This window comes from Phodopus roborovskii, unplaced genomic scaffold (assembly GCF_943737965.1).
Source record: "Phodopus roborovskii unplaced genomic scaffold, PHOROB, whole genome shotgun sequence".
Lineage (NCBI taxonomy): Eukaryota > Metazoa > Chordata > Mammalia > Rodentia > Cricetidae > Phodopus > Phodopus roborovskii.
The window spans coordinates 1,359,109-1,386,889 of record NW_026126618.1 but is presented as its reverse complement, the minus strand read 5'-3'; the positions used below and the strand labels follow the sequence as shown (position 1 = coordinate 1,386,889).

Below are 27,781 nucleotides of genomic sequence, written 5' to 3'. Positions count from 1 at the left end.
CATTTGATACCCCCAAAGGTGCTGGAACCCACAGGTTGAGAACCTCTGTCCTGGCCCATGTGTACTACAGTGGTGAGCGACTGTGAGGCTGTGTGGACGCCTCTTTTACTAACAGTCTTTCACCCAGCGGTCTTAGTGTCTCATCGATGATTTAATCAATATAATAAAGGTGAAGGAAAAGAATACCCCATCACCTCATACTCTTCACACAAAAGCCCCCTTTCCTTTTCTTTTGAGGGGCACTGTTGATTGCCAACTGCTTTTTGTCCCCTTACCCTCTGAGCACTCTCTTGCTGTCTGACAAAGATGTCTCAGTCTCACCTTTGTATTCCCTGTCCCAGACCCAGCTGTCCTTTCCTACAGCCTCACCTTATGATGGATGGTCAAACTTCTGACTGGGGGTGGGGCAGAGGTAAACGATGAGGCTTCACTGTAATTATTTATTAATTAAGCAGTTTATGGATATGGATGTTTTGTCTACATGCCTGTCTGTGTACTATGTGTATGCCCTAGTGCCCACAGAGTCCAGAAGATGGTGTCAGATCCCCTGGGACTGGAGTTATAGACAGTTATGAGGCATCATGTGGTTGCTGGGAATTGAACCTGAGTTCTCTAGAAGGGCAGACCATGCTCTTAAGTGCTAATCCTTCTCCAGCCAGCCCTTCTTGGCATTTTTAGTTAGTTAGTTTTTAATTCTGAAAAGTGGGATTGAATGTTAGCCGTGTATTTACAGGTCATTGCATATCTTTGCACGTGAGCCAACTACTCCTACCTTCCATGGTCAAGTAGGTCTTTAATATGTATTCTAAAAGTCATCAAGTTCTGTTTGTAACTTTCAAGTCAAGGAAAGATGTCCAGCAAGGTTCCATTTGATGCTAAAAGCTTTTGAAAAGCCCTGGAAGGATGAGGACAGCGTTGTTGAAGTGGAACAGCCTGACAGACCATCTCATTAGTGTGGAAAACAAGGGGGCAGCAGCTGCAATTACACGCATGAAACGTCTCCTCTGGTGTTGTTAGGGACCTTGAGCAGAATGCTCCGGGTAGAAGCTTAGCAGCACTGGCTGAAGGCGGCTGTAACATCTTTATAACTAGTAATGAAAGGAAGACTGAGGCTGTCTCAGGAAACTCAGGTTGCTTTCCACTCACCATTGGCCTAAAATGAGTACTGGAGCCAAGCAGGGGAGGGCTGCAGAATCATAGCGACAGCTCCAGTCAGATGGTGTCTTCACTTGGGTTCGTTGGTTGGCTGGTTGGTTTGTTTTGTCCCAGTCCTCGGCTTTTATTATTACTTTTTCCTTCGCATGCACAAATTAACTTGAGCTTCCCCAAGTTTCATACTAGTTGCAGACTCCAACAGTTTTCGTGAAGAGATTCCTGGCAAAGAACCTTCCACTGAGCAAACAAAACCCCTAAATAGGAAGGGGTGGGTGCCAAATTATTTGAATTACTGCTCAGGGAGTGGAGTGCAGAGCTGTTAGTCCTGGGCATGGCTGACCCAAAGCTTAAGCTTTGGAAAAGAAAAGATCATTGTTCCCTGATGGGATTAAACTCCTCAGCCAGAGGTCAGGTCCGAAGCTCTCAGCATGGTCTTCATAAGTGAAATAAGAAAAGTGAATGCAACTCATCCACAAATGAGTTGGCCAAAGAAACCAGTGTGGGGGATAAACTCAGAGGACAAAATCAAGCTCAGCAGCTTCCCCGTTGACTTGGAAATCACCTAGGACAGCCATTTTCAACCTGGGGGCTATAACCCCTTTGGGAATTGAAGGAGCCTTTCGCAGGAGTCACCTAAGACCATCACAAAACACAGATACACACATTATGGTTCATAACAGCAGCAAAATTACACTTATGAAGTAGCAACGAAAGTAATGTCAGGCTTGGGAGTCAGCACAGTACAAGGAATGTATTAAGGATTGCAGCATTAGGGAGGTTGAGAACCCCTGCTCTACAAGAAGTAAGGAGAGAGACAGTTACATCTGCCTCCGTAAACCACTCATTCCTGGGCAGGAAGACAGAAGGAATCAATTAAGCTAGGAGCTGCCTGAGAAATCACACTAAAAACGTGCGGGTTGGAAATGGAGGGGATAGACGACCCTGGAGCCCTGTGTGGATGCGGACTAGCTCCTTAACCCCACCTGCAGGATATTCCCCAACTAAAGCGCCAGAATGATGGCGCTTAGTTACCATAGAAGGTAAGTGCCAATTATGGATGATGAGCTATGCCAGGCCTCGGTATTGCAACAGAGTAAGATACAAAACACAGACCATAAAAAACAAAGCATGAGGCAGGAGACTGTGTATTTGTAAATCAACTTGATTAAGATATTATTTGTAAACAGTAAAATGTTTGCATTTGAAAGTTTTTTTTTTTTTTTTTTTTTTTTTTTTTTTTAACAATTTTCTACATTCACTCTACCACCATTATTGAAGTGCAGGGTGTTTCCTCTCAAATTTCCCCTTTTGGCCTCTTCCCATCCCAGGGGTCAGGCAACCACTGACCTGTGTTCATTCAGCACAGATGAGATCCAGCTTCCCTTCATGGTTCACTAACAGGAATCATGCACTGTTACACACTTTGTTGATCTTCCTTTGCTCTGGTAATGGTTTGTGATCCTCAGCTCATGCTACCAGTGGATACCCTTTCATTCGGTTGATGTGTAGATGTATCACAGCTTGTTAATGTACTCATTCAGTGATTGACACTGAAGTTGTTCACAGTTGGGGTCTATTATGAATAAAGTTTCTCTAAACGCTTAGGTATTAGTGATTACAGAATGGATGTCCACAGTGTTAGCTAGCCTTTCTTGGTACTGTGTCCAAATACTCGACATGAACAACATGAAGGAGAACCTTCTCTTGGTTCATGGTTTCAGAGGGTTCAGTTCTTGGTTGCTTGGCTATGGGTGCTTGAGGGGATGTTATATTAGCGTGTGTGGAAGAGCAGCCTCTCCACTTGGTGATGGGTAGGAAGCAGAGAGTGGGAGTATAAGCTACATCCCCAGGATATATCCCAAGTAACCAGCTTCTTCCAGAGAGGCTTGACTCCTAACATGTTCAGATTTTCCAAAATAGTGCCATCAGCTGGGGAACAAGTATTCAGTGACACTAGCTTGTGGGAGTCATTTCACAATCAAATCTTAACATCTGTACCCACACTTACACTTGGTCATGTCAAACTTCTAATGCCAGACATTTTTATGGTTTCTTAATTTGTGTTTCGGTAATAGCTAATGTGTTTTGACATATCCCGAGTACTGATTGGTCACTTATATATGTCTTTTTTTGTAAAAGAAAAAAAAAGTCTGCTCACATTTATGTTCATTTAAAAACTGTGCTGTTTTATTGGGAGAGTTCTTTATATATCCTTGATTCAAGTACTTTATTTTAACATATATTTTGAATATTTTCTTCTCTTTTGCCTTGGATTTTCATTTTAATTTTAATGAAGGATTTTTTTCTTTTTGTTTCTTTTTATGATTTGTGCTTATTCTATTATGTTTAATAAATATTTGCTGTCACAAGATATTTTAAGAATTTTATAATTTTAGCATGTTCTTTTTTGCTTCAGATATTTTGAATATCTGTTTCAGGAATACACATACTGAGAATTATTATGTGTTCTTGATGCAGTAGGCTCTTTACATATTCCTCATCTCTAATTACATTACCTATTCTGAAGTCTACTTTGATAGATGCTCATAGATCTATGACAGCTTTCTTTATAATATATATATATATGTACATACATATATATTTCTAATATATATTTACTATGCTACCATCATCTCCAATTCCTATATATTTAATATACATGCATATTTATTTTAAAAGTAGGGTTTGTCTAGGCAGCATATAGTTGTGTCTTTTTGTTTGTGTGAAATAGGGTCTCATTGTGTAGCCCAGCCTAGCCTCAAACTTACCACTCACAAACACATGGGACTATAGACATTTGCCGCTGAGCTTGGCCTCAAGCCAGGCAATTAAATTCTTTTACATGTGTTTTTATGTGTTCAGGCATGCCCATTCGTGGTATGCATGTGGAAATTAGAGGACTAATTTCAGGACTCAGTTCTCTTCTTCCAACACGGTTCTGGGGATCGAACTTGTGTCATCACAAGTACCTTTAGCTGCTGAGCCATGTCATGACCCCACGTTAGCTTTGACTAGATAATTGACATGTTTTATTTAAAGGACTTGGGCTTCATTCTGATTTTGGTCTTTTTGAGGCTCATTGTAAGGTTTGTTAGAGTGGGCACATGTCAGCCGTTGCAGTAGGGATAGTTTGGGATCTCTTAGCACCACAGTGTAGATCCTCTGGGAGAAGCTGAGGTGATGTCCACGTGTTTTGCTTTCCTACTTGAAGGCATGTAGTTTTTTTTCTCTTTGGGAGGCCCACCACCCAGCTCCCAGATAAGACTGTAGAGGCTTATTCTTAAGCCTTAGCTTGGCTTGTTTCTAGCTAGCTTTCCTTAACATAAATTACCCCATCTACCTTTTGCCTCTGGGCTTTAATCTTTCTCTATTCTATATACGTTTCTGTACTTTTTCCCTGTAGCTGGCTGTGTGGCTGTGTGGCTGTGTGGCTGTGTGGCTGTGTGGGTGTGTGGCTGTGTGGGTGGGTGGCTGTGTGGGTGGGTGGCTGTGTGGGTGGGTGGCTGGGTGGCTGGGTGGCTGGGTGGCTGCGTGGCTGCGTGGCTGGGTGGCTGGCCCCTGGTGTCCTCTTCTCCTTCTCCTTGTCTCATTCTCCCCATCTTCTCTTTTTTTCTATTTATTCTCTCTGTCTGACAGCCCCGTGCATACCTTTCCTGCCTAGCAATTGCTGTTCTGCTCTTTATAAGGTGTTTTAGGCAGGCAAAGTAACACAGCCTCACAGATTTAAACAAATGCAACATAAAAGAATGCAACACATCTTTGCATCATTACACAAATATTCCATGCCATACAAGAATGTAACACATTCTTTAATATTCCACAACATAGGCACAACACTTATTGTCCCTTGTTTCCAACATCCAAAAGCTCTGTTTCTTATTCAGCTTCCTAGTAGTCACACGCGGGAAATAAATCTAGTTCCTCTTCCATCATCCTCACACTTAACATCTGCACAGCAACCATCCACCGGATTCTACTGTGTGTCAGGGGGATTCAGAGAGAGAGATGATGCTTAAGGAGATCCAGAGTAGGTAAGCCCCAACGGAGGAAGGGTAGGGGCAAGTGTTAAAACACAGTCCATGCCCAGGGGAACCTGTAAACGTGCACAGTCCAGCTTCCCACAGTGCGCTATGGGTAGAAAGATTCAAAACATCAGAACACAGCATGCAGGAGCGTTTTCTCAGACAAGGTGGCCCTTGAACGAACACATAGGAGAAATGCTAGTTGGGAAGCAAATGCAGCTGAATTGAAGTCACAGGGTGCAGCTTTCTCAGGGGTCCCAGAAAGACTCGCTCTAGACCAGCTCTCTCCTTCCTTAGGTGACAAAGCTCCCATCCCGGCTAGTTTGTGCCATGAACAGATACTGCTGGATTAACTGATACCATGTTTAAGTCACTAATGCATCTCTACCTACAAATTATTATTTGTACCTAAAAATACTAATTTAGTTTTTTGTTTAGTTTTGTTTTGGATTTTGGTGGAGTTTCTATGAAGTAAGCTCTTTACTTCCAAAGTGGTAGAGAGTGATGAGATAAATAATGAATAGGAGGCAGGTAGATAGATAGATACATAGATAAATAGAGAGATACATAGATAGCTAGAGAGATACATAGATAGCTAGATACATAGATAGAGAGATACATAGATAGATACATAGATACATAGATAGATACATAGATAGCTAGAGAGATACATAGATAGATACATAGATAGATAGAGAGATACATAGATAGATACATAGATACATAGATAGAGAGATACATAGATAGATACATAGATACATAGATAGATACATAGATAGCTAGAGAGATACATAGATAGATACATAGATAGATAGAGAGATACATAGATAGATACATAGATACATAGATAGACAGATACATAGATAGATACATAGATACATAGATAGATACATAGATAGCTAGAGAGATACATAGATAGATACATAGATACATAGATAGAGAGATACATAGATAGATATATAGATAGATAGATACATAGATACATAGATAGAGAGATACATAGATAGATATATAGATACATAGATACATAGGCATATAGATGACTGAGTGGACAGGAGGAAGAATGATGATTAAAAGAGCCTGCCAGAGGAGCATCTTTCTATGTATCTATGTATCTACCTATGTATTTACCATCCTGTCCATCTACACAGACGGAAGAGAGGCGATGAATGAGGCAGTAGAGGAGTGTGCTCATGAAGGAGAGCACAGAGGAATTGGGAGATCATAGATGATGTTGCTGGTACAGACATCTAAGGCCCGGGGAAATGTGAGGGGCACAATAAGCTGTTTGCATCAGAGGACCGCAGGTTTCTCTCAGCGGGTGGAAGGGTTGACGTCTGTGTCAGCAGCTGCAATCATTAGCAGGCAGCAGACAGGTTCACAAGGCAGGAGAGTGCAATGGTTTTGCTGGTTCTCTTCCTCCTGTATGCTACTACCCTACATTTCAGTGTCTGGGACACTATGAGAAGACAGAAACTAGGAATAGTAGGAATAGAAGGAGGATAATCTCAGCTCAAAAACCCAGATAATATATTTAACAAAATCACAGAAGAATTTTCTAAGCTAAAGATGGATATGTCTACAAAAGTACAGGAAACTTACAAAACAACGACTAGATCAGATCAGAAAGGAAAATTCCTGTGCCACATAATAATCAAAACACCAAACATACAGAAAAAGAAAGAAAACTAAAAATTGCAAGGGAAAAAGGCCAAGTAATATATAAAGGCAGACCTATCAGAATCACACCCGACTTCTCAAAGGAGAGGCCAAGGGCCAGAAGGGCCTGGACAGATGTCTTGCAGATTCTAAGAGATCACAGATGCCAGTCCAGATTTCTATATTCAACAAAACTGTCAATCACCATAGAGGGAGAAAATAAAGTATTTCTTAACAAACTTATATTTAAACAATACTTATTCACAAATGCAACCCTATAGAAGATAGGAGGAAGAAAAATCCAACACAAGGAACTTAGCTACACCCATAAAGATACAGGCAGTAGATACTCTCACACTAGGAAAACCCACAGAAGGGAAGTGCATGCACGCACGCACGTGCGCACGCACGCACGCACGCATGCACACACTCACACACACACACACTACTACCACCACCACACACACACACACACACACAAAAAAATGAACAGGAGTTAACAATCCATGGTCATTAACATCTCTTGGTATCAATGGACTCAGTTCACCAATAAAAAGGCACAAGCTCTTGAGAGGATTCCAGTAACAGCCCGGCTCCCCCATTCAGCTTCGGTGGACAGGACTCAACCAAATGTAGCACCAGGTGCTTCTAGCCCCAGGCCCACAAGAGGACTCTAGCAACAGCTCCGCACCAATCAGGAGCCTGCCCAGCGTGCCAGCATGTTAGGCACTATTGTGGTGAGTATAGGGTGGAGAGGCGGAACACACAGAGAGATATGGAGAGGTTCATGGGCTGGGGAGACATGTGAGTGAGGGTGTTGGGGAACAGGCCGATATGAATGGCTTGCTTGCCACCTGAGTCCAGTTTGATGTCTAGGCCTGAACTATAGGCAAGAGGCAAGTCTTGGTCCAGAACCCTGAAGCAGCTGAGAGGGCCTGAGAAGAGGTGTATGGCTTCTGTTGCCACCAGGGGCCGTGCCAAAGCCTGTAGTCTGGGCTACCACCTGGGGTCATGCTGGTGTCCATAAGCCACGCTGCTGTGAGGGGCAGGCCAATATGAGTGGTCTGTGCTCACACAAGGGTTGTGGTGACTTCCAGACTGGGCTGCTACTGAGGAGCACAGCAGGGCTCCATGTTAATGTGCAATGGCCCTTGTTGCCATCAAAGGCCATATGGGTGCCTGCAGTCTAGGATGAAGCCTGTAACTATGTTGGTATCCAAGGGCTGTGCCGCTAGACCATGCCAACTTGAGTGGCCAGTATTGTCACCTGGGATCATGGTGCCGTACAAGCCAGAGCTGCTGCCAAGGGCCATGTCTACATCAGTAGCCCTACCATAGCTGGGTTCTATGTTCATGTTCACAGCTCCAGTAATATTGAGAGACATGATGAGAGGCATTAGGGCCACCACCTGGGGACATGTTGAGTCATCCCCGAGGGTATGAGTGCGGCAGAGCTGACCCTGCCTACCTGGCATGGGTGAGGGAAAGATGCCCACCCCCACCACACACACTTTGCTGTCCGTGGAAGGTGAGAAAACTGTCCCCAGGGATCACCAGAGTGGGAGACCAGTCCTGTCTTTCTGAAATCTGAGCACCTATGTCCCAAATACAAAGGGTACCCATATCTGTAAAAGAAATATTATTAAAGCTTAAACCACACATCAAATCTCACACATTAATAGTAGGAGCTTCAACATCCCACACTCACCAATGGACAGGGCTGCCAGAAAGAAACTTAACAGATGCTACAACTCAAATGGACCTATCCATAGAACTTTTCACTCAAACACAAGAGAATATACCTTCTTCTCAGCCTCTCACAGAACCTTCTCCAAAAATTGACCATACACTTGGTCACAAAGTCTCAACAGATACAAAAAACTGAAATAACCCACTGTATCTTATCAGATCACCATGGATTAAAGCTAGATTTCATCAACGGAAACTACAGAAATCCCACACACTCGTGGATACTAAACAGCTCTCATCTGAATTACCACTGGGTCAAGGAAGAAATAAGAAATAATTCCTAGAATTCAATGAAGATGAATGCACAGCATCCCCAAACTCACGGGACACAATGGACGTGGTGCTAGGAGCAAAGTTCACAGAACCCAGTGCCTGCATAAAGAATTTGGAGAGGTCTCACACTAGAGACTTTACAGAACATCCCAAAAGCTCTAGAACAAAAAAGAGGCAGGCACACCAAAGAGGGGTGGACCGCAGGAAATAATCAAACCGAGGGTTGAAACCATTAAAATAGAAACAATGAGGACAATGCAAAGGGTTAATGAAACAAAGAGTTGGTTCTTTGGGACAATCAAGAAGATAGACAAACCTTTATCCAAACTTAACTAAAAGGCAGAGAGAAAATATCCAAATTAACAAAATCAGAAAGGAAAAGGAGAAAGTAACAACAGACACTGAGGAATTCTAGAGAATCACCAGGTGATAGTTCAAAAACCCGTGCTCCACAAAAATTGGAAAATCTTAAAGAAATGGACGATTTTCTTCATAGATACCACATATCAAAATTGAATCAAGACCAGATAATCAATTTAAATAGGCCCATAACCCCTAAGTAAATAGAAGCAGTTATTAAAATCTACCCCCCCTCCAAAAATCCCCAGGGACAGATGGTTTTAGTGCAGAATTCTACCTGACTTTCAGAGTAGACCTAATACCAATACTCTTCAAATTATTCTACAAAATAGAAACAGAAGGAACACTGCCATTTTTTTTTTTTTTTTTTTTTTTTGGTGAGGCCACAGTCACCCTGACACAAAAACCACACAAAGACCCCACAAAGAAAGAGAATTACAGATTCTCTTTCACTCATGAACATTGATGCAATAATAATAATAATAATAATAATAATAATAATAATAATAATAATAATAATGTAACTTACAAACTGAATCCAAGAACACATCAAAAAGGTCATCCACCGTGATTGTGTAGGCTTCATCCCAGAGATGCACACACACACAAATTTGTCATTGTAATCTACCACGTAAACAAACTGAAAGGAAAAAAAAAAAAAACCCACAGGATTGTCTCATTAAATGTTGAAAAAAACCTTTGACAAAATTCAACACCTCTTCATGATAAAAATCTTGGAGAGACCAAGGCTACAAGGGACATACCTAACATGAAATCACATGTGGCCCCTTATGCTGGAGAGGATGTGGAACAAGGGAAACACTCCTCCATTGCTGGTGGGAGCGCAAACTTCTACGGATACTTTGGAAATCAATATGGTAGCTTCTTAGAAAATTGGGAATCAATCTACCTCAAGCCCTAGTGATATCACTCTTGGGCATATATTCAAAGGACACACATTCATACCACAAGGACACTTGCTTAACTATGTTCATAGCAGTGACATTCATAATAGCCAGAACCTGTAAACAACCTAGATGCCCCTCAACCAAAAATGGATAAAGAAAATGTGGTACATTTACACAATGGAGTATTACTCTGATGTTAAAAACAATGACATCAAGGAATTTGCAGGTAAATGGATGGAACTAGAAAAAAGTCATACTGAATGAAGTTACCCAGATCCAGAAAGGCAAACATTGTATGTATTTACTCATAAGTAGATATTAAATATAAAGTAAAAAACAACCATGCTACAATCCACAGACCCAGAGAGGCTAGCTAACAAGGATGGCCCAGGGGTGGGGATGGGAGTGAATGGATCTCCCTGGCGGGGGAATAGAGGTGATCTCCTGGGTGGGCATGGGAACCTGAGGGTTCAGGTTAGGGGCTGTAGAGGGTTAGAGTACTTAAAGAGATTACTGGAAAGACAGGGCCCGATAGAAGCTCAATGCAAGGGAAACTCCCAGGAGTCTACAAGAATGGCTCCAGTTAAGACTCCTGGCAGCAATGAATAGATAGCTTGAAATGTCCATCTCTTGTGACAGGTTTGGTGACTACCCTGATTGTCATCAGATGTCGTTCATCCAGTGACTGATGGTGGCAGGTTCAGAGACCCACAGCCAAACACTGGACTGAGCTGGAGGAGTCCTGCTGAGTAGAAAGAGGAGCCAGGGCGATTAGGGACACCACAGGAAAACCCACAGAAATGGCTAGACTAGCACATGGGAACTCACAGAGTCTGAATCAACAACATTGGAGTTCCATGGAACAAACCTACACACTCACCATATATGTGACAGTTGTGTAGCTTGGTCTATTTGTGGGACTCCTGGCAATGTGAACAAGGGCTGTCCCTGGGTGCTAGCTGACTGTTGGGAACATATTCTTCATTCTGGATTGCCTTGCCCAGCCTGAATACAGGGGGAGGTGCTTGGTGTTACAGCACCTTGATATGCTATGCTTTTTGATGCCCATGGGAGGCTTGCCCTCTCTGAGGGAATATGGAGGAGGGATAGTTTCATGGGGGAAATAAAAGGGAGGTAGGGGAAGGAGTGGGAGGAGAGGCAAGAGGGAAGGCTGTTGTCTGGATAAAAAAATAAATAAATGACTTAAAAAAGGAAGAAAACAACAATAATAACAACCAAACAAACAAACCCATGACTTCCCTGGACACCAGAGCTGATGGTCTTTGGTGAAAGTCCCATTTCTCACTGTGATACGGCACCTCAGACATTCCTGCTTTTACCTTCCACCATGCTCTCTTCCTCTTGCCTTTGAGGATGCTCTCTAGAAGGCCAACAATGAGCTCCTGGAGACTCTTCAAGAACATGCAGGTTCCCTCCTGACCTTGGCGGTGCAACATTGATTTGTTCCCTTCTACTTTAGTTAATATTTTAAGACTCGGAATTGGATTTTTAAATATCAGAGTCTTATTTTTATCTGACATAAAACTTAGCCCAATTAATATTGGAGCACTAAATGATTTGATTTTCAATATTTGTTGAATAAGTCTTTCTAGAAGTCTTTTAGTGGCTTATTTGTGCTGCATTGGCCTCTTCTGAGCACAGAGACCATCTTATCTGGAGTATTTGTAAGAGCGAGAATATTATTAACCAGTAGACTTGTTTTGCAAGCATGAGGGTGTCATTTAATAATAGTTCCCTGGGAGCTGGATAACTTTGGAATGAATGTAGAGTTTAACTTGGGGAAAAAGTGATCTTAGTTAATCTGTCACTAATAGAAAAATGTTAGATTGCAACTAATAGTCACCACTATTTTTTTGAGTGGTTTGTTCCAATTACTGGATTGGGCATTTTTTACATAGTTTCCCTTTTGAAGCTCACAGAAGTCTTATGGGATAGATGCAATTACCATTCCAACTGCAAGAGAAGGGGAAGTCTAAGAGAGATTAAATAACATGTCCAAAACTCCTCAGTGTGAAGGTGAACTTAACTCAGTCAAATGTTTGAGCCCTTACATCTTAATTATAGAGATTTAATAGTTTCCTACTCTGAAAAGGAAGCTATTGGGTCATATCCAGAACTCCTAATTTGGGACTACCTTAGGGATGTGCCACTCTATCTCCTTCAAAACATCTTGTGCTGTACAAATGGATGGTTGACTGACAACTCATGGCCAATGCCTGAGTGTGATGTGGTCACCATCTGGTTCAATAGGGATTGCTCCCATGGGCAGATTTGGTTTGAGGACTCATCATCTGTCTAGCACTTTCTCAGAACTGTGCTCACATTTCAGATTCTTTCTACGAAGTCTCCTCCTTTCTCCTTTCTCCAGGTTTTGAATCAACATGATGATCTGACGTGTCTCCCAGCTTATTCCTGTCCCATTCCTCATCCTTTACAGAACTTTCCCCCAGTTAACCTGCACATCTAATCCCATCACCACATCTGCTACCCAGGGGGACTAGAATCAATACAACTCCCACCATGAAGAGAATGAGACAATATTTCCAAGGGTGCTTCTGTCTAAGAAGTGGCCTCTGGGTCCAGGATCTCACCAGTGCATGGGCTGCAACTTTATAATGGATAAAGATGATAAATACAGCTTGGAATCATTCAGGACCATGGGTGAACATGCAATACATTTTACCCACATGTTTTCAATCAGTGAATTTAAAAAGGTTGCTTGCTAGGTAGGTCATCACACTTGAAACTACTGGGAGACAGTGGGTGAGGTTGAGGTCACAGACCCTCTGGCATCAGGCAAGCTTCGCTCTGTTTCTTGATGAGTAAACACAGGCAGGCTGTGCTGTCTCTCTGCCTATCTGTTCCTACAACTGCAAACCGGAGCTGCTAATAATAACTGCTGTAGAAGAGAAGCGACACAGACGAATGCAAAGTACTTTCTCCAGCGCACAGCAAGTATGCAGTGAAAGCTCGTCGACATCTCTGGCGTCCTTTTTCTCATCCTTTCTCTTTCCTTTCTAATTGGACCTCACTAACCCTGGCTGTTCTTGGACATTGAGATTCCCCTACCTCAGCCACCCAAGTGCCAAGATTACGCCGCTGCACCTGGCCTTAGTTTCATCTTGTATATTACTTTGCACTCCTAAAGCAACGATTTACAGTATATTTCGCAATCATCGACACCACCTTTATCAGAAAGGGAGACAGAAGTCCTCCTAAATTATATAGCTCATCCTTCTCTGAAGAATCTGCATCTTGTACTCAATGTAGTGCTACTCCTCTGAGCTTAGACCTTCATAACCAATAATGCTTCACTTAATCATCTGGAATAATCTGTCCCAAAGTGTTTTTATACATGTGTAATATCCCTTGACAGCCAATTTGTCCCTAGTGCTCAGAATAGTGTTACGGTAGCAATAGGAAGAATGGAGGAAGTCTAGCACCCACAGAAGTCATCTCAAAATGACGATTCTTTCAGGCATATTTGGGTACTTGAATTTTGGGGACAGGGCATTTTCAGAATAATATAAATAGTTATTTATTGAAGTGCTGATTTTACAGTAGATGTTGAAAATTCTTGTGGGGCAGCTCCTTAGCAGACAGGTGCAGGCACAGCTGTTCTAATTAATGTGTTAGCAATCCAGTTCTCGATTTCCATTAGGAATCAGGGAAAGGTTTTTCTCTCTACCTGATTACACAAGAGACTGAGTGAGGCAGGGTAACATTAGGGCAGCTGTGAGTTGATGATAACAAAATACATAACTCCAGTGGTTTATACAGTTTGTTTTCCTCTATCAAAAGATATAAAGAAGGGAAGCAGACATTTGCTGGTATTGGTTTAACAGCTTGGTGACGGCCACATTTATATTCTTGAGGTTCTTTGGGTATTTTTTCATACTAGCCCCAAGTGACTCTAAAGACCTGTCATTCCCAAGTTGGTTCGAAGACGGGAAAAGGGGTAGAGTATTGTAAGCAGACCCCACATTTAATTGACTGTGCCAGGGGATCCCTATGTAGCTGCAAAAGAATTTGGGAAATGAATTTCACTTGAGAACCTTTGTATGCTGAATATAACGAGGTTTCCATCACTAAAATAGTAAAGGAAATGTACTGTGGAGGGGATTGGTCCGGTTTTCTGTCAGAGGCAAAGCTAGGGATATAACTGGTATTTGTGTCTTGGGTCCATTTTCTTTTCCATCACAGGGAGAAAGAGAGGAGTAATGGGTGTTGTGGATGTTATGCAGCTACACTAGAGATCAAATACACCACAGCGAACCTCAGTGAGAAGTCATGGCACCCTCTCCAGTTAAACATGAGCAGACTGCAACAGATTCAGGTTCTTAGGAAATTGCCTCATTTCTCTGAAGCAATGAATCATATCTAGGAGACAGTCCTGGAATCTCTTTGAGGGGCAGTTGAAATGTACTAAAACTTGTTGTCTCCAAATTCACAAAGTACTTAAGAAATATTCAGACTACATCAGGAGCTCAAGCAGGATATAAATAGAGCCTGTAGTCCTGAGGTGTGCAATATAAAATAGGCCATGCCTCAGGAGTCTCTTCGGAAGATGCCTGCAATGTGAACTTTTGGACCCTGATTCTGCAAAAAATTATCTGCCTTCAAAGCTAGGTAAAACTGTGGAAGTTGAGCTTCTTCTCAAATGTTAGCCATTTCGAGACCTTAGTGATCACAATTGAAATATGTAGTTTGTACCTTATTTACATTTCAGAAACTACTTAAAAATGATTATGTACTTGTCAAGGGTAAAGTTTGACAAGCATTATGTATTTGTATTATTTGTATAATTCTCACCTTCAACGATATGTCTGCATAGACATTTTAAAATTATTGGTTTCTAAAATCTCCTTTTTAAAGATTAGTGATATTCTCTTTTTTTAAAAAAAAATTAGAATATAATTTCATCATTTCTCCCTTCTCTTTCTTCCCTCCAATATGTCCCATAAACCTGCTCTTCTACACACACACACACACACACACACACACACACACACACACACACGTAGTAAAAGATAGCATAAGAACAATATTTTTGATATTTTCAGACTATATTCTTCCCAGGAATTTGGTGAGAGAGATCAATCCACACCACTTTGACTGTAGAAATGATGGGGGCTGGCCGGGGGAGTGCAGCAGATAGTACTTCGAGAGGGAGCTACAGCCTATTTGTCATCTAACACGCTGTGAGCAGAGCTAGCACCTCATTACATAATGAGTGAGGACAGTTACACGCTATTGCTCAGAGAACAGTTGTTCTAACGATCCAATAACATGGGCTGTTGTGCAAGGCAACTGCAAACATTCACGTCAAAAGCTGTTTTTGTCAATACACTATTCATGCTTTGAGGATAAGTTTTAGATCTACTTAAAAATTATTCCTGTCACCTTGAACCTCCTGAATGTCCCCACATCCTATCACCGAAAGGGTTAAGCCTGACAAATCAATAACCTGTTTGATTTGTGGTGCCTGGTGAAGTGTTAGTTCTTACATACTCTGAATATCATTCGGTAGTGACAGGAGTAGGAAGGTTAACTGGCTAGAAGTCTCTGGGTTCTTTCAGGGGACTCTGGGTGCGGTGATAATGGCATTAAAAAGCACCGAGACCCCCATACAAACCTGGTACATGAGCTAGCTTGTTGGAGCCCAATCACAAGGGTGGGTGGGATGCCGTGCTCAGCCTTAATGCATGGGGGAGGGGCCAGGCCCTGCCCCAACCTATTGTACCAGACCATGTTGACTCCTCATTGGAGCCCTTACCCACGAGGGAGGAGTGGACTGGGGGGGGGTGGACTAGGAGGGAGGTGAGGGAGGTGAGGGAGGGTGGGAGGGAGAACTGTGGTTGAAATGTGAAATGAAATTAAAAAGAAGGAAAACAAAAAGGCACTGAGGACTTCTTTCTGCTTAGGGGTGATTTGGGAAATGTCCCAGCCTGGCTGCATCAGCCTTCAGGACACTGGGATTATGGGTACGTACCACTCATCTGCAGCGAAGTCATTCTCCCAGCTCCATTTGACAGAAAAGCAGAAGCCAGGGGTTGAGTTTCCAAAGATGAATAATAAGGGGCTCATTTACAGCATGAACTAGGCTTCTAAATCTCTGGTGGCTCTGCCTTCTGGGGGTCAGCGATTAACACTTGCTGTGCTGTATTTCCCAGAGGTCTGTGCAAAGCACTGTGGGTAACATTAAGAGAAATAAGACCCCAATCCTTTTGGTGTGTAGTTCACTGCTTAGAGACCACAGAGGACTCTTAATTTCATAGTGCTCACTGTGGATTAGAAAGGCAGTGTTTTTTCCTTTCTTTTTTTTTTTTTTTAAGTTTCTAGGGCATGTAAAATAATTTTTTAAAGGTAGTTTCAAATTTTCAGCATGGGTAGAAGTGTATGATGATGTTGTTCATAAGTATAAACATAAAATGTAGAGATAAACTTGGTCTCCATTAAGATTATTCTGAATGTAAAATCTTAACATAAAATCATTGCAACAGAATCTGACTGGAGACAAGTGTCTGTCCTCAGAAAGACATGCCATTTATAAAGTATAATAAAGAGGAGGAATATTTCCCTTCAATCCATCATGGGAGAAAACCATTATTTTTTTTCTGGAAAGATTTAGAACACAGCTTTTATCAAGGTTACCGTAGTTTATATTTTATCCCTGAAAATGAAAAATGAATAAAACATAAAGTTTGACAGGCAGTCTTGTCTTTAAGACACATTATTGGCAACTTACAAAATCCTGGGTTCATCTTTCAAATGTCACTGCCCTGTCTGAATCCTGCAGAGAATCACTTGCTTCCGAGGATGTTTCTTAGGGACATCACAACTCTCCATTTGCCCTGTTCCCTAGGGGTGGGTGGCAGCTGCCAAACCCTCTTCCTGCTACACCCAGGTAGGATGCTTCAAGGTCTCAGTCACAGCACAGGACCTGAGAACAACTGACAGGCTCGTTACCAACCTCACAAAGAATGAAGTAGGTTTTTCCATCTGTGCCTTACAGAGTTCACCTTAAGTCTCCCCAAGGGTCTGAATATTTGAAGGACTTGCTTTGCCTGGGCAGAGGTAACCTTAAGAGAAGTATTAGTCAGTTAATTAATTAGACACTACCTTTTAGTTCTTGCTAATTAGGAAGAGCTGTCAAGAAGAATTGTGCAGTTTGTAACTCAGGATGATTGTCTTTCCTCCTGATTCTACCCAGCTGGAACAGAGGCAACAGCAGAAAGAATTAGAGGTCACAGCCAACACCACATGGCCTTGGGAGCAACTGGGGAGACAGAGGCAGCTTCAGGTTTCAGGAGAGCCACTGGGAGATGAGCACTCAGCCAGGGATGCTGAGTGGGTGGGAATGGGTCAGGGGAGGGGGGTAGAGGATTCTGATGCCCAAGTGGAGCTTGGAGGACACTTCCAGTCCGGAGCCCCACAGCGACCCACTGAAGGCCAGATGGAGGACCACGGGCTCAAGTTCAGTCTTACATAGAGCTAAGCAGAGCCAAGATGAAGACAACCGGATGGAGAAGCAGCCTTCAGCAGGGAGTAGAGGCAGAGCCTGGGGGGGTGACACTGTCCAGAGCCCACCCAATCCCCACACAGTCCTGTGCGGTGGGCAGGGGAGTTTTAACTCGGCAGATAGTGCAATGCAGCTTGGAGAGGGTATCTGGAGAAGGGTCACCCAGCTGGAAGGCAGCTGGCAGATGCTGAATAAAGCCTAACGACCTGGGGCTAGCCTGGCCCTTCTCTGGACCTGGCTTCCTTTCTCCCAAAAGGACGAGGTATGAGCACTGATGTTTCCTAGAGCCTGGCTCGCTGCTTTAGGCTGCTAGCCCAAAGGGAAATAGAATTTGGAAGGCAGGGTTAGGCAAAGTGAGGCTGCTGGGGTGCCCACTGCCAAGCATCCCAGAAAAGACTTGCCCTGCCAAATTTCTCCTCCTTGTGTGTTGACGCCTGAGGTGGCACAGTCCCAAGCCAGACGACTAGGCTTGATGGTGTCTCTTCTATCCAAATACATTAAGTGCTGCTGGTTCTTTAAAAACTGGGACTGCCATCATCATCAACGTGGTGTCACAAATCAAGGATGTGATCACCGTGTCCGCAAGACGGGGACTGCAAAGCGTCCAGTTCACCCGACCTCAGGGCCATTGTGTCTTCCCTTCCTTTTCTTGTGGCTCACTGCCCCCAGCTCAGCTCTCTTTCATTCACTCTCCATCTCCCAGCCAGATGATTTCCAAACCAGTGTGCTCAAAACAGGATAGGGGGGTTTGCAAAGAGATGTCCGTCTGTCCATTCATTCAGCAAACTTCCAGCCCCACCAGGAGGCTGGGCCAAACCAGTGGGACAGAAAGCTGTTCACAGCTTCCAAAGACCCACTAAAGGTGTCAGGATAGTGCGCTGGAATGGGTATGAACTGCTGTGGCCAGAATTACGGACTTGGCGCTCCACGCCTACACTAAAAGTCCTCCAGTCAAGGTTGCCACTCTCCCTTGGGCTTTGGCCTCAGTGGAGGCCAGGCCAACTCTTTCTAAGCCCGTCCCCTGGGCTGGGCATGGTGCCTGAGAGTCACAGCTCATTGGACCCACCCCCTGCGTCCAGGGCGCGCTCTCCAGTGGAACTCCTCTAGGAAGAGGCTGAGGCTTAGCCGGGGAGGTTGCTGGTCCTCCCGGGACGCCCCCTGGCAACCCTCATCGCCTGGACCATCCCTGTCCGCCCAGGGTCAGGGCAGGGAGGGAGCGTTCGGCTGGCACACAGCCGCGTCCCCCAGCCGCCACCCTCCTTTCTGCTCCGCCACCGCGGTTGCGTCCCCGCGGAGTCCCCCGGGTCGCCCCCGCTGCCCACGCCCTCTCCGCTGAGCCGGGACTGAGGCTCCCGCACGCACGCCGCACCTCTTCAGAGCGTGGCGGACTGACTGGGCATGCTCCGGAGCCCGGCTGCGCGCCCTGGGAGCCGAGCGCATGCACTCTCCGGGCCGGGGGCTCGCCGTCCAGGGGCGCGGCGCTCAGGCAGCCGCTCTCGCAGACGCTCTGGCCAGCCTGCGCCGGACGCGAGCCAGGATGGCCTCCCTCACCGCCTACGGTACGACTGGCGGGCGGGCCGGCGGGGCGTGGGAGCCGAACCGGCACCCCGGGAAACTTCGGGGTTCGGCTATGTCTGCGGAGCTGCCAGGGCGGGAGCGGTACCTTTGGGCTCAGGAGGGTGCTTTCCTGGAGGCGGGTGCCTGCCAGGAGAGTTCTGGGACCCCAAAAGGCTCACATTGGGGAGCCTCGGGACTCCAGAAAATTTTAATGGTCTTTTGAGTTCTCACAAGAACACAGGGTGTCTGGTCCTGTTTAGGTTTTGAGCCTTGAATTTGGGGGACACGGGTTTGCTCAGAGGCTGTCTTGTCCCTGTCTGACCTTGGACAAGTTATTTAAACTTTTCTTGCTCCAGCAATGTCTCCATCTGTAAAACTGAGGTGAGAACATCCCTGACAGATGCCATGGAGTTAAAATAATATGCACTTTTTTTTTTCTTTTTGATGCAAAAGGGAAATCAGATTGAGGCATTAAAAGTTCCCAGGCAATCGAAGATGTGATTCCCTCATCCCTTTTCTTGGTTAAAGACTGTATCCTAGTACTTATGAGTCTACAGACATGTGAGGGCATTCATTGCACAGTCCTGAAGGCAGTCACAGTGAAGGTTTGAGTTCCTGTGAGCAATCCTAGCAGGATTCTTATCAACATTCGTGCTTGTGTGGGGAAAAAAAAAAAAAAAGAAAAAAAGAAGAAAAGCAATTCTCTCTAGTCCTTTATCAGAAAGGCTGCTGAGCGTGGGTTATAGGAAGCAAGCTGGCAGGCTGACAGTCCTTTCCCTGTGTGCATTCAGCTGTGATAACGTCTAGATTTTGAGTTTCAAGGGGAAGGTTGTGAACAGTCTTGGAGTGTGTTTTTCAGGGACACCTGCAAGTCTGGGGTTGCTGGGAGGCGGTGGATGTTGGTCCCCAGCCCTGTGATGTCCCTGACAATTGTCCCAAGGTTAAAGGGGCGAGGCCTCTTATTTTCTTTCTGATGATCTGGGCATTTCAGACATTTGCAGTTGATTCCTGGGGACCACTAACACACTGTGCATGGATTATAAAGGACTTACAGAGTCAAAACACTTTTTCTTTTTCCATATCCCTCACACATCTGACATACAATTTCCTCTTCCCTGGGTTCCTATGTGGGAGATGATTCGATATCCTGTGGTGTTTAGGCATATTCAGTTGACAAAAACCTCACTAAATTTACACCTTTTCCTGTCAAAGGGTCTAATTTCTGATTTTATTTTTATATCACTGTAGATGCTGCCCTCAGAGTACCTTCAGTAATAGGTTTACATAATAACCAGCTTTATACATTTCTAGAAATTCTAGAGATCCACTGGGCACCCAGGTGGGAAAATGAAGGCATAATAAAATTACTTTGAAAAGCAATTATATTCAGCAATGAAAGAAAATGGGGGCTGTTTAACTTGGGGGATACCCAAGAATCACACAGGTTCTCCTTTAGACAAGGGGAAGAAAACTGATTTAAATATAGATACCAGTTAGAACTTGTGCTATTTTAAATATTTCCCTTCTTCCCCTGTTCCTAACGTGTGAATATAGTTGGCTACCAAGTCCATGTTAACTCTTAGGTTCACAGTGAAGTTGTTACTCAGGTGTGTTAGTCCATCACAGTTTTCAGCTTACTGGACCACCTAAAGAAAAACAAATTGGAGTACATGTAATATGCTCTCCTTTCATGGAATGTTATGAAGATAATTATCTGATGTGTTTTGGTGGGGCTTGGGAACCTTCTATATACATCATTTTCCCAACCATTGAACTGCTTGTAAAACTGCTCCATCTCAGTCAGTTCTACTGGATACGGGTGTGGCTAGCATGATGGAGGATGGTCTGAAACAATTAAGGATCCAACTTTTATATTCATTTGAGTGATCCAGTACATGCTTGAATCCTGTTTTTAGCACTGGGGGTGCAGAGAGAATGAACAGTTACACTGTAGAGCTCGTGTCTTAGGTTAGAGATATCTGGCTATGTACCCAGAGAATGAACAGTTACACTGTAGAGCTCGTGTCTTAGGTTAGAGAGATCTGGTTATGCATGCATTTCGGCTGCAGCCGACTCCAGTAACCTCCTTAGTCCCTTCCAACATGCATTTTTCCCCCATACAGTATTAGAACTTGTTCTTTCTATATTTTAAAGTGAATCTTTCCTCTCGGCCACTATCTGAACTTAAATATTCTAGGGATGCAAGGTGAGAGGTAACTGTAACATGCTCCTTGAAAAGCATCTGTTCCATAAACAGGGTGATTCGTAAGACTCTTCATTTTTAAAGACCTTTATATTCACTATCAAAATTTTCTATCTTGTCCTTTAAATAGTTAGGCTCCTAACCACTTTTAGGTCATTGCATAACTATATGTACAAGCCTGAAGATGGGTAACAAGTCTGTCCCTGTCTGATCCAGGAAGAGCCTTGTCTTTGGACCATCAGGGATGGCCTTGAGTGGCAAACTGGGATCTCAGGATGCTTTAATAAGGAACTCAGAGGTGACATCATGGCTGTTCTGAACAGAGAAGGCCTCTCTAGGGAGATGTTTGAACCTGAATGGTTACACGAGAAGGAGCAAGGCATTCTACACTATGGGGGAGGGGGTTGGTAAAATGGTCATAAGTATAAAAAGACCCTGTGACAGGAATGAGCAAGCTGGTCCCATTCAAGGCTAGTCAGGAAGGCCGTGTGGCTAGAGGAGAGGCGGCAAGCAGAGGACAGGAAGATCATATAGTCAGAGCTGGCACTGTTGTGACCATGCCCCGTCACCTTCCCTAACTTGCTTATTTTCCTACTCTTCGGTGTAAGTCAGTCTTCACCTGGGTTTTGACCTTGACCCTTTATACCCTCATTCTCAATTGCATAGATAGTCTTGGTTATATACTTATCAAGGGCTTGACAATGGCAGAGGGCGCAGACTCTGTCTCTTAGTGAGAGAACTAACTGGGGGAGCAAAGTCTCCTGATGTTAAGTAGCACGTGGGGTGTCCTGGACACAAAGATTAATAATAATGCTTTGTGTGAGTTACCTCAGCAGAAACTGTGGCACAGACAGGTTAAGAACTCACTTAGCCTCTGATGATGAGGGAGCCCGCATGACGACACAGGAAATTTGTCTCCAAAGCCTGGGAGTGAGTGGACCTAGTTAGGAAAAACAAGAAAGATGAAGCAATGTGTGTGTTTGCAGGAGTGTGGGTAATCCTAGCCGAAAGGCTGGCTGGAGCCAAGCCTACAAGACAAAGGCTGTCCAGGCCAGTACTAATGATTGGAAGTGGGTGCAGGTGGACTGCAGTGGGAGGCGTCCCAGTGCGACATCTAAATCATGGAGCCTTGAAGAAGGAGCCCAGGTTGTAATTTCTCCTTGACTTCATTTTTATTCAAGCGTCTCCACATAGAAATCAACTCAATACTTGCACGCGGGAGCTGTGGATGCCTTCAGGCTGTCTGCTAGACCTTTCTAATCGCCTATCCCTTTATCATTGCCAACAAAAAGAGTCACAACACAACATTCCTGTCTCCTGGGAATGTCTCCAATCGCTGATCTCAAACCTTGTGTCAGGCTCAAACCCAGCTCAAAACCAGGGCGCCCAGGATGAAGGAAAGAGCGCCATTTCTCTCCCAAATGGCAAAGTCAACCAGAGTAGAGCGGATAGATTCATAAATGAGGAATTGTAGTGGGTGGGGGGTGGAAGTGGTGAGGGATGGGCCAACACAGTTCCCCCCCAAGAGGAGGAAACAATAGTTAGGGGTTGATGAGGAGAAAGAAGGCATTCTGAGAGCAATGGCAGCATTAGCAGAGATAAGAGAGAGCCTTTGGGAGTGAAGGCAGCCGGGCAACACAGCTCAGGGCAGGCAGGAGCATGTCAAAGGAGAGGTCTGTGGCCAGAGAGGTGCAGAGGCTAGTGTGCTTGGCTGTCACATAGGCCAGAACCCTGGGAGTCAGTCATCTTCCAGCACTTCTTGGTAGAGGCCTTGGGTAGTGTAATCTGCTTCCTCTGCTGTTGCTTCTTTTAAAATCTATCAAATGGGGTCATGGTGAGGTTTACAGGCAAGGGTACTTGTAAGTGCATATGAGTGGTGCACAGTAAAAAGCAATTAAACGGTAAAATAGTGCATAGTAAAAGGCTGAGATCCATCTCAGTTATTTCTCTCATTGTTGTGACAAAGTAAACGCATGGTACAAATGATGTAGGACAAGAAGGGTTTATTTTGTCTCATAGTTTGGAGGTGTGTAGTCCATCATGGCAGAGAAGTCATCATGGCAGGGAAATCATCATGACTGGAGGTTAGGACTGCTGGCTACGTTGCATCCTCAGCCAGGAAGCAGAGAGAGATGACTTTGTATTTTAGGCATGTGTCTAGGACCTCATCCCATGGCATGGTTGCTTACATTTAGGGAGGATTTTCCTACCTCCATTAACCTAATCTAGGGGGGGTATTGATTTAGATAAAGTTTCCTTTAGCAGAGCCGGTGCCTGGGGGAAGAGAATTCCTGCATGGATATAGCCAGTGTGGCTGAACTTGGTAGGCGCAGAGTTGCAGTTGCCTATTTGGACAGCAGTTGCTTAAGAGGCAGCTACTGAATTTAATGAAAATAGCAAAGAAATATGCATGCAATTAGTAACACATACACACACACACACACACACACACACACACACACACACACACACACTGTGCTCAGTTGACTCCTTGCATGCTGAGCCTGCAGGTGTGGGAGGCTGACTTTGTATTAACTGTTACCGTCAGCTGCTTCTTCCAGCCAAGAAACTCACCCACCGCGTCCTGTCGATTCTCTACTTCAGATGTTTCACCTCGGTTTATTTCTTTCCCTTATCCTGGCCAGCACCATTGCACCATCTGAACACAGCAGCAACATCCCAGCCACTGGTCCTACTGGCATACCTCAGTCTATTATTTCTCTGTTTGAATTTTTTTTTTTTTTTGGCTCCACTCTGCTGAGGATTGGGGTCTAGCCCACTAACCGTGCTTGCGCTTGGCTACTACATCTTACACTTTAGGAGAGCACATACCTCCACCTTCCTCATCTAGATCTCGTTTCTTCTCAAATCTTCTCCATGTCACATGGTCCCTCTTCCAGGACGTCTCAGGGAACGGGTAAAGGAAGAAAGACTTAATCTGCTAGCTTCCTGTTTTGCACTGCAATGAGTGTGTTCTAAGATCCCAGAGAGTATACCCTCTATTTCTTACATTTTGTGTTTCTGGTGCCTAGTACTGTGCCCAGCATGTTACCAGTCCTTGGCTATCTGCCTGACTGGGGAGGGCTGAGTGGACTCTAGAGTGGCTGTTGCAGAGAGCGGTCCAGCGGTCCATCCCCCATTCCCAAGCTGCTGTTTTCCTTTTAAGATGTGATCTCTGTGTTTTCGAGGCTAGCCCTGAAATCCTGGGCTCATATGACCCGCTAGCTCCAGCCAGCTGAGTAGCTAGGATGACAGAGGTGCACCTGACTGTCCCCAACTTCATACACACTTTTAAATTTTTACTTTTATTCTTTGACCATTTTATAAACGTGTATCATTAATTTTAGTCCCTTTTTCCCCATGGTTCTGTGTCATCCCCACTTCTGCTACTGAAACTTTCATCCTACTTCTCAACAAGTGTCCTGTGCATGTATGTGTACGTGTGCATGTGTTAGTGGTGTGTGTGTGTGTGTGTGTGTGTGTGTGTGTGTGTGTGTGTGACCCAGAGCTTAGTTAGAGTTGTCTGCATGCACAATGTTGGAAATTTCCTAGAGCATGGACAATTTATCAGCAACTACACCATTAAAGACGGTATTGAGCAAGTCTTTGACATTTAATTTCCCTATTGGAATTTGCAAAGAAAATATCCTTTAGCTTCCAAAATACAAGAACATGCTGGAGAGAGAGAAGAGAGAGAGAGAGAGAGAGAGAGAGAGAGAGAGAGAGAGAGAGAGAGAGAGAGAGAGAGAGAGAGCATTCTTGCTACAGTGAAATGAGACACATCCTAACTGGCTAGGACTCAAGTTTCACTACAAATGACTCCAAGGAGCTGTTTGATGACTTCTGTTTCCCTATCAGAAACTGGCATGCTTGTTTATTACACAATACAGACAACCCTGGTCAACACTGATCAGGATCCTTTGATTAAGGAATTTCTGCAAAGCATCAGGACTATTTGACTTTCAGCCCTCCACATTATGTAAGTTTCTTCCCGGGGGTAAAAGTAAGTTGGAGTCTTATGAAAAGTCATTTTACTCTTTCCTGTAAAACACTATATGTGCATTTTTATAAAAGTGTCTTAGTATATTGGAGGCTATATTTAACAAGATGGAGTGGGTTTCACAGTAGACATTTATCTCTGACGGTTCTTTGGGGTGGAAAGCTCAAGATTAAGGTGCCGGCGCATTCCGTGTCTACTAAGGGACACTTACTGTCCTGCAGAATATTGATCCCTCAGTGTGGCTGACTCGGACGCTCCTAGGTGTGTGCTCATGAAAGAATAATATATTTGTTTTCTTTATGTGTGCTAACCTCATCACGAGGGCCTCTTCTATAGGCAGTTACCTCCTAAAGGCTTACACCAAATACCATCACCAAATACCATCAGGGTCACAGCCTCAACATATGCTAATAAAAATATGGGGATACAAACATCCAACTCATAACAAACAATGATGTGGATTTTTCTGTGAACACACAGACATAGATAAATACTCTATCCACAGCTCCCAAGGAAGGTCCTAGAAGAAATAATTCAGCATACCCTTTGTGAAGGTGTACTGTATGCTCAGCACTGTTGTTTCTGGAAGTACAGATACACCCTGCCTGCTTAATGAATCTTACAATGGCTCAGGTCTTTATTCTCTGAGGAAAATGAACATGAAAGGTGTGATTTTCCAGCCTGGAATTAAGTAGGTTTAAGGTGGAAAGGAAAGCGTTGTTCTCTAATTAAGGTCCATGAAAGGGCTTGCGTTATGGTGCCTGCTGCTAGAGTGGATCCAAGGGAAGGTGAGATAATGAGAATGGAACACAGTGTTGAAAATGCATGAACAGTGATTAAAGTGTTTGAAAGCTCTCTGGAGGCATTTGGCAACAGACATTGTGCCTTGTGCACAGTTGACAGAGCCAGGCACCATGGACACAGCTGCCGGAGGGTTGTCTTTGCCCTTTAGGAATGTCGGGAAGAGGATGGTGAGAATGTGCTACTCAAGTCCTCTTGCAACCCGGGGCCCCTGGAAGGTGGTAAAAACTAAAGGAGCTGATTCACAGCCACTGTGAAAACCAGGAGGTCCCCGGAGCAGTGCGGGACAGAGGACTGTTTGTCATTGTCACAGCTTTAGAGAGATCTGGTTTTATAGAAAAAGCTAGGGGGCAGACTTGCTACACTTTGATGGATTTGCCAGCATCATAGAGAGACACCCCCCCACCCCCCACACACACACATCTCTTTGTATCTAGAGCTGCTCTGTGCCTGCAGTTCATCGTAGGCATCAATGCATTTTACAAGAGGCGACTAGCAGTCACAATGCAAAGAGCATGTTAGAAATGTTTCTATGCAGCAAACGAGAAGTCACAGGACAGCATCCTTGTGTTTTTTGGGCAGTTTGAGCTACATCCCTCAGAACTCATCTCAGAGGTGATGCTGGTTGCCATTTACCTGCTGGTGTGATGGCCACTGCTCCTGTTCTTACCCACATGGGAGCAGCTGTCCTCAGCAACTTCCTCTTACATGGATGTACTTGCTGGGTGAATTCTCTTGATAGCGCTTGTGTGATATGTTCATCTTGTGATAATTTTCATTGAGTTGTGAACCAGGGATTTGGGCATCTTAGTGTAAGGCTGTTAAACTTCAACTAAAAGGGCTCTTTTCAAACGGGCTTTTCCTCCTCAGAGCAGGTCTTTCTGAGGAGGACTGCTTGAATGATACTCTAGCTGTCTCTCCCTTTGGCCTCAGGCTATCTGTGTTCTGCAGACTCATAGTTCCTTGGATTTTGCCCCTCCTTCCTTATACAGTGTCCTTCTCCCAGCTCCCAGCACAGGATAGACCACACAGACCCTTAAAAATACCTTTGGTTGGTTCAAAAGCCTTTGAGAATATTGCCTCTCATTTTAATGAGGTAGCAAGTCACATGGGTATCTTGTTGAAATGGAGACCTTCATTTGTAGCTCTGGGGCGGGCACTTGTGTGAGAGCATGTGTGCATGCATGAGTGTCCACACATGCGCGCATGTAATAGTCATCACTCTTCCCCTGCTCCATTGCCCAAAAAGAATACATATGACATCACAGGTTGACGTTCAAGACCAGCCTGGTCTACAAGATCGAGTTTCTCCAGCCTGGTCTTGACCCCTCTCTGTAACTGCATTCCAGGAGTTCAGCTAGTGTTTAGCTGTGGGTATCTCCTTCTGCTTAAATCAGCTACTAGATGAAGGTTCTAGGATGGCATATAAGGTAGTTGTCAATCTTATCATCATGGAAGGGCATTCAAGGTAGTCTCTTTACTATTGCTTAGATTGTTATTTGGGGTCATCCTTGTAAATCTCTGGTTATTTTCCTAGTGCCAGATTTCTCT

At 44.2% G+C, this 27,781-nt stretch overlaps 1 protein-coding gene across 2 annotated transcripts in view; it reads left to right on the top strand.

Annotated features, from left to right (window-relative positions):
• Positions 1–19,032: 19,032 nt before the first annotated feature.
• The window catches only part of Ano4 (anoctamin 4), a 323,121-nt gene continuing 314,372 nt past the window's right edge, over positions 19,033–27,781 (top strand). For both annotated transcript variants that reach the window (XM_051206302.1, XM_051206301.1), the window contains exon 1: positions 19,033–19,228. In XM_051206302.1, coding sequence (XP_051062259.1) covers positions 19,108–19,228 — 121 coding nt within the window. In that variant the 5' untranslated portion in view covers positions 19,033–19,107. The remainder of the gene's footprint in view (positions 19,229–27,781) is intronic.